At 42.0% G+C, this 8223-nt stretch overlaps 1 protein-coding gene across 3 annotated transcripts in view; it reads right to left on the bottom strand.

Moving 5' to 3' along the window:
• Positions 1-4167: 4167 nt before the first annotated feature.
• Positions 4168-8223, bottom strand: part of GDAP1 (ganglioside induced differentiation associated protein 1) — a 50022-nt gene continuing 45966 nt past the window's right edge. For all 3 annotated transcript variants that reach the window (XM_027561217.1, XM_027561215.1, XM_027561216.1), the window contains exon 6: positions 4168-7348. In XM_027561217.1, coding sequence (XP_027417018.1) covers positions 6966-7348 — 383 coding nt within the window. In that variant the 3' untranslated portion in view covers positions 4168-6965. The remainder of the gene's footprint in view (positions 7349-8223) is intronic.

Here is an 8223-nt window from a genome sequence, read left to right as displayed (position 1 = left end):
GATACAGTATAGACTCTGGAGCTTTTCTGTTATGTTTCCTTTAAAGGACTTTGACTTGTTCTAGTAGGCAGTTCATTTACTGGCTAATAACCTTTATGTTGTATAGGCCCAGTTTTTATGCTTTGTTATAGGGCAGCAGTCCCCAGCCTTTTAAGGCACCAGGATCCAGTTTCATGAATACAACTTTTCCATGGACAGGGCGCTGGTAGGAGGGTGTGGATGGTTTTAGGATGATTCTCATAAGGAGCACATAACCTGGATCCCTCACATGTGCAGTTCACAGTAGGGTTTGTGCTCCTATGAGAATCTAATCCCGCCGCTGATCTGCCAAGAGGCGGGGCTCAGGCAGTAATGCAAGCGAGAGGGAGCAGCTTTATAGAGAGGAAGCTTCACTTGGCTTGCTCACCAGCCACTCATCTCCCGCTTTGCAGCCCAGTTGATAACAGGCCACAGACCAGTACCAGTCCACCCACGGCCCAGGGGGTTGGGAACCTGTTATAGTGGATAAGTGGAAACCCATGATGTTCCCCAAGCACCTCTAACTTGACAGGACTCAACCTCCAAAATCTGTCTTCCCTGCAGGTCTTATCAAGGCTTGGTTTTGGACTTTGTCAGGGTGGGTGTGGGGCTTCCCCAGTGGCTCAGCGGTAAAGAATCTGCCTGCAGTGCAGGAGCCGCAGGAGACGCGGGTTTGATCCCTGCGTCAAAAAGATCCCCTGGAGGAGGGCAGGGAATCCCACTCCAGTAGTCTTGCTTGGAGAATCCCATGGACTCCAGAGGAACCTAGAGGGCTACGGACCACAGGGTTGCAGAGATGTGACTGAAGTGATTTAGGACACACACACACAGGGTGGGTATAGAGCAGCGGCCTTTGTCAGGAGGTGACTTTCCCCCAGATGAAACACAGAAATATCTGAAGACAGTTTTGGTTGACACAGCAGGGGAGCAAAGGGGAGTTACCGGCATTTAGTGGATGGAGGTCAGGGATAGTGCTAAACAGCCTACAACACGTGAAACAGGTCTACACAAGAATGATCCATCCTGCAACATCAATAGTGCCAAGACTGAACAGCCCAGGTCTACCTCAGGGCTTTCACTAGGGCATGGTCTGCCTGGTAACGAGGTGTTCAGGAGACCTTCCACTCTGCCTGGAATGGACCTCCAGTGACTTTATTCACTACTTGACATCTAATATCTCTGGTAGGTTACTCTCTGGTAAGCTATGTTAATAGTCATGCTCTGCAGATGCTATTTTTGAGGGGAAGACTGAAAGGAAATGAGTGGAGAAATGAGAAGAATTTGTGACTATTTCTACAGCATAGCTACCTCTGCTCTTAGTGCTAATAAATTTTAGTTCATTTAATTTTCTAAATGCAAACCTTTACTTTCTTTTGAGCATTGAACTTAATAAATACAGATTTTCTGAAATTGTATCTTCATTATATTTTTAATAGGATGCATATTTGATGATGTGTTTGTGTGACTTTATTGAATATCAGAAACTTATATTCAAAGGACAGCTTAATCTCATAATACAAAGACTTACACATGCTGCCCATATGCTTGAAAAATTATCTGACCCTTTGAACTACATTGCATTAACATCTCCATATTTTTACCCATATTACTGCTTTCTCTTAGTAAGGGAGTTCAAAGACAGTACTTTGTAATTAAGTAGCCAATATATAAATAATGAATAAAGTAAAGGCTTTGGGCTTCCCTGATAGCTCAGTTGGTAAAGAATCTGCCTGCAATGCAGGAGACCCTGGTTCGAGTCCTGGGTTGGGAAGATCCACTGGAGAAAGGATAGGTTACCCACTCCAGTATTCTTGGGCTTCCCTTGTGGCTCAGCTGGTGAAGAATCCACCTGCAATGCAGGAGACCTGGGTTCGATCCCTGCATTGGGAAGATCCCCTGGAGAAGGAAAAGGCTACCCACTCCAGCATTCTGGCCTGGAGAATTCCATGGACTGCATAGTCCACTGGGTGGCAAAGAGTCAGACACGACTGAGGTACTTTCACTTTCACTTTTCAAAGTAAAGGCTTAAGACAAAAAAATGTCAATCCTTCCCAAAGGAGTTTTATGACAAGGTACCATGGATGAGATATGCCACCTTACTTGAATCAGAGTATATTAAGGTCCATGGTGGGCATGAGATGTCTCAAACTCTACATGGTAGTGTTGTCTTGTAGCTCATAGCCTGCTGTACCTCATGGCCTCCTGACACATATGCCAATCTTCCAAAACAAAATTGAGGGCCCAACTCAGACACAAGTAATACAGTACACTGTTTTCACCAGTGTACTGCCTTCCTAACCCGTAACATGAGTTCTCCTCTCTCCCTCTCTTCATTTTCATAATGTAATACACGATTTAAAACAAAACTATTATCCCCTCTTAGAAATTATACTTCATCACTTGATTTGGAATCTACAAAATCACTGCAGATGGTGACTGCAGCCATGAAATTAAAAGACGCTTACTCCTTGGAAGGAAAGTTATGACCAACCTAGATAGCATATTGAAAAGCAGAGACATTACTTTGCCAACAAAGGTCCATCTAGTCAAGGCTAGGGTTTTTCCAGTGGTCATGTATGGATATGAGAGTTGGACTGTGAAGAAGGCTGAGCACCGAAGAATTGATGCTTTTGAACTGTGGTGTTGGAGAAGACTCTTGAGAGTCCCTTGGACTGCAAGGAGATGCAATCAGTCCATTCTGAAGGAGATCAGCCCTGGGATTTCTTTGGAAGGAATGATGCTAAAGCTGAAACTCCAGTACTTTGGCCACCTCATGCGGAGAGTTGACTCATTGGAAAAGACTCTGATGCTGGGAGGGATTGGGGGCAGGAGGAGAAGGGGACGACAGAGGATGAGATGGCTGGATGGCATCACGACTCGACGGACGTGAGTCTGAGTGAACTCTCGGAGTTGGTGAACTCAGGCAGGCCTGGCGTGCTGCGATTCATGGGGTCGCAAAGAGTCAGACACGACTGACTGAACTGAACTGATCCTACCTAGCAACCCACTACAGTATTCTTGCCTGAAGAATCCTATTGACAGAGGAGCCTGGTGGGTTATACTCCACAGGGTCGCAAAGAGTTGGACATGACTGAAGTGACTTAGCATGCAGATATGCACCCATGCACCCTACTGAGCAAATCGCTAGTATTCTGGAAAATTAGAAAATCAAGAGATTCTGGTAGGACTAAGTAGAAAACAATAGTATAAACAGGCCAAATATTTGGCACAAACAAGATGAAGATTATGTCTAAATACTAATTTATTCATTGTATTAATTTGATTTTTCTGTCCTTATAGTGCTTTTTTCTTTTCTGAGCAGACTATAGAGTGGTATATGCATCTGACATTCCATGACATTCAAGATTGTTGCCTTTTGTTTGCAAACTTGGGGAAAATGAGGGCAATTTGATTCTTATTCAGTTGGTTTTGTTCAATGTAAAACAAAAGTAGCACTCAACTTCTATTTAATGATTAGAATAATGGCTAAGCTCAACAAGATTAGAAATATGGATAGTAATTTGAATTATTCATAATCCATGATTCAATAAAAGGAATACATAAATATCATGAAAGGAGTTATATTTGAAAGACAGTAAACATGTGAAGCTTCCCAGGTATAAAGACTTCACCTGCCAATGCAGGAGACACAAGAGATGTGGGTTTGATCCATGGGTCAGGAAGACTCCCTAGAAAAGGAAATGGCAACCCATTCCAGTATTCTTGCCTGGAAAATTCCATGGACAGAGGAGCCTGGTGGGCTGCAGTCCATAGGGTAGGGAAGAATAGGACATGACTAAGCGACTGGACAGGCACACAAACATGTAACAAAACTGTTTTGAAAAAAAAAATATTGCGTTTTTCATTTTCATGCTTCATATCATGTCAGGTGGCTGTCTGCAAAAATTCCTTTAATAATCAGTACCAAATATGTTATTCTTTAAGCCACCATTCATTTTAACCAGAAAATTATCTATATTTAAGTAAATCAAGTCAGTAATTTTTATGTTACAAATAAAATATAACATCCTATAGCTAAATATTTTGAATAACTGACTTTTGCTTACTTTTCTTACTTTAATTATGACATTATGCTTTGACATTAAATGAAAAACACAATCCGATTTCTTAAAAAGATTACAAAATTAGTACTTTCAGTATACATGTTTATTTTCCAATTAATTTTATTGATCTTACAGGCAGAGTAGTATCTTGATCTCTATTACATTCAACAACACCAAAAAATCTACAGCTCTGGTGTCAATATCAATAATTACTAAAAATCGAGCAAGCAATTTCCAACTATCTGCAATTAAGGAAAGCAGATCCAAAAGGCATATAACAGCAATAACAATAAAATAGTATTTGTGTTAAGACATAAATAGCCAACGTAAATGTAGTACCTCAGGCATTTTTCTAATTGTGGTATTTACACAAATTTTGGAAATTAAATTGAGCACACTGGCCAGTCTACTAATGATCATGAAAGACAAAATATGTAAAAGTGCCTATTTTGCTAATAGGATATGTTCAGCTCTTTAGCTTGACATTGTGTAGTACAGTTATCCCTTCCAAGCATTACAGATCAATACTACATGTGCCTCAAGCTCTTTTACAGATGAATGATCTGATGAAGATGCCCTCATCTCAGAAACTAAGGTCATAAATGTTTACCTTCCCTTGAAACATTCAGAAGGCTTGCTGAACCTAGAGAAAGCCCAATCGCAAACTACTGGAGGAACAGCGACACCTAGTGGTCATTATACTCCTAAACAAATATCTTAAAAGGATAAACAAGGGTATCCATGAAGAAATCGCCACAAATGCATCCCCCTTAAATGTGACAGAAGCCTATTTCCAATGAAACTGAATCTGAAAATCACAAATACTTTCATTATCTTTTCTATTGATCAGTAATAATATAAATTGTAAGGAAAAGCCAGCATTGACCTTAAAATGTTTAATCAACAACCGTTTGCCTTTGTAGATTTTTATAAAAATCCAGTTTTGATTTCTTCATGTCTGAGTTCTTGCTTATTGTAGGATGACATAAAGAACTCTGAAACACTCTGAACCACTGAATGACCGGCTATGTGGCTCTTTTATGAATACATGGATTGGAATGTCCCAGCAACAAAATTAAACACTCTATACAACAGTGAACTAAGGCTCAAAATCAAGACATTATAAAAGCTGCCAGTCTGTTAATTATTGTTGGATGGAGTTTACACTGGACATTTTATTAATTTCTTGTCAATAGGGAATATCAAGTTCATCAAGATTTTCTAAAACAAATGATTCATGAATTATAGAATCACTTTACCATCAAAGTCATTGTTTAGTAAGTAGGACTGTTTCCTATTAGTGAAAAAATCGGTACATTCTTTAGCCATTTGCACAGTCGATCTGAAGCGGTCCAAGCAAGCTTTTGCTGTTTGCTGGAACCTTAGCTCTGTTCACTACGCATACTTCCCATCAGACCCAACACTGCTCCCCATGTCTTTCTGGCCAACTCCAGAGAAACTGCACCTTCCCGTCACCAGGGAAGATTTTTCCTGAGCACAAACCCCGTTGTTGTTGACAGGACATACTGGAATTATCCCTTCCAGATGGACTTAGGTGCCCCCCACAGTGCCAAGACATACATGAATGAATGTAGGTGGAGTCACTATCTGTTGACTTATTTCATCTCCCTGTATTTCATTGCCAAGGACCAAAACTAGACTTTCTCCCTCCCTGTAACCTTTTAAGGCTCTGTTGAAGACAATAAATAGATGCAAGGCTTAGACAACAGTTTTTGTGTTAACATACCACCAGCCTCTCCAAATGAAGAATCAGCCTACTTATCACTCCCAGATCACCAAACTATCCCCACCCCAGCCACATGCCATGTCAGTGACTACCTGGGACATTCACCTAAATGCCACTTGGGTGCACAAAAGGGCTGGAGAGGCCAAGGCTTCCAGTGACTGTTTGCAACAGTCCACGGGAGTGACATCTCATAGGTACCTTCAAATTGCGGAACCAAGAAGAAATTTTAGTGTCATTTAAGATTTTCATGTAAATGTTAATCAAGACATGTTCCAGTAGGTATCTCTTGCCCAAACAGACAAGCAGTTAATTTTATTAAAGTAATGACTGTGATTTATGTCCTTTTAAAATTAACACTAAAGTGAGGTGCTGTAAGTTTAAAGCCCAGAGTTTTCTCCAGCCAACTCCCCCCAGTGACTCTCCAGTCCTCTTTTTCCAAGGTCCTCAGTTACACGAGGATGCATGGGCTATAGCCACAAGCAGTCAAATGTAACGTTTACTAAGGGGACAGGCAGCCGTGAATGGCACTGGAGGCACATGGAGGTTGCTTTCCATTGCCTTCATTACGTAGCTTCATCCTCCCTTTCCCCCCTCCTTTGTCCCTTTGCCTCCCTTATTTCAGCCTAAAGCTAACGGTGAGAGTATGAAGCACTGCTGCGCCCTTCTGCAGTCTGAACACCTGGGTTGAGTAACAAAGATGATTTCTGAATTCTAGGAGAAAATACTGCAAACTATTCACCACTCAACACACCCAGATAGTCTCAGATGAAGAGTTATGGGCAATCATAGGTTATCATTACTGTCTGCTCATAATAATAATGTTCTCCCCCAAATAACCCAGAACTTGAACTGGAATTTTGAGTTAAAGGTCTCTCTTCTACCTGCCGGTATTCACCTATCTTGACTTTGTGCGTGTTTTAAGTATGAATTAGAAGAGGTTTGCAAATAAGTCCTGTCAGAGTTACCAGCGCACAAAAACATCTTTATTACCTCCTTTTCTCACATAAGCTAGCCAAAGAGTAAAGTCAATTATGCTTTTTACTAGTCGCCCAGGGCCATTCTTCCCTGGACCTGGAAGAGTGGAGAAGGGTCTAGCTGAATGGCTGGATGAATGGCCACCACTAGATCCCACCCACCTAGAAGTAATTTGGTCTGGGTCTAAGCGCTAATATCATGCTGCCAAGTCTCTTTCTGAAAAGCATAAAAGCAAAATATCCCATTCCAGCAAGCAAACCAACCACAAGGGTGGTGCCAAGAACCTTTGGGGCCCTTTTCTTGGCCACTCGGAATGCAGTTGGCAGCACTGCAGAGATTAATATATTGTTGACATGTCCCAAAACCTTGTTAAATGTTTTCCTCTTCAAGACACGCTCGTAATAGGTTTCCAAGTTGGGTCGCTTTCCATTTCCCCAGTTTCTCCTCGCAAACCCCAGGAACTTCAGTCGATGCAGTGTAACAGCAAGTGATACGTCCGCCAGGGTGAAGGATTCCCCACAGAGCCACGGCTGGCGGCCTTCTTCTAATTGGAGAAAGGGACACGGTGGGTTAAGGGCAAGCCCTGTACCGACAGACAGGGCTTTCCAGGTGGTGCTAGTGGGAAAGAACCCGCCTCCCCACGCAGGAGACATAAGAGACACGGGTTCAGTCCCTAGGTTGGGAAGATCCCCTGGAGGAGGGCATGGCAACCCAGTCCAGTATTCTTGCCTGGAGAATCCCATGGACAAGGAGCCTGGTGAGCTACAGTCCATGGGGTCACACAGAGTCAGACATGACTGAGTTACTGAGCACACGTGCACGCATTGTACAGACAGACTCTGGTTGGCATCTCTGCTCTTAGTGTTGAGGGCAAGGGTGACTATAGCAAAAGATGAAGGCTATGGTACATTTTCTTGACAATCACACTCAGTGAGTAATTCTATGCTTAAAAAAAAGGAGGGCAGCATGCAAATGTATCCCAAGCTACGGGACTTCACCTTCCAATGCAGGGAGTGCAGGTTCAATCTCTGGTGGGGAATATATGATCCTACATGCCTCTCAGCAAAAAAAAAAAAAATCACAACATAAACCAGAAGCAATATTGTAACAAATTCAATAAAGACTTTAAAAATGGTCCACATCAAAATAATCCATCCCAAAGCTAAGGGACACTTGGTTGACACCTGACAGGCACCTGGGTCCCTAGGTGTCACTAGAGCTACTTAAGCTCAAAGCCTGTCTATCATGCCTCCAAGCCAACAGAGTTAACAGATATTTCCTCGTGGGTTAAAAAAATGACACATGTACTTGAGGATTTAAACGTCACTCAGTAGTTGCTGCTTTTGTTAATTGCTACTTATTTAAAACAGAAGAAAATCCCTATTGTGAAGCAAGTTGCAGGTAATATGGTCTTCAACT

Source organism: Bos indicus x Bos taurus, chromosome 14, assembly GCF_003369695.1.
Source record: "Bos indicus x Bos taurus breed Angus x Brahman F1 hybrid chromosome 14, Bos_hybrid_MaternalHap_v2.0, whole genome shotgun sequence".
Classification (NCBI taxonomy): domain Eukaryota; kingdom Metazoa; phylum Chordata; class Mammalia; order Artiodactyla; family Bovidae; genus Bos; species Bos indicus x Bos taurus.
Note: the sequence above shows the minus strand (reverse complement) of the source record. Positions and strands in the feature narration are given on the sequence as shown.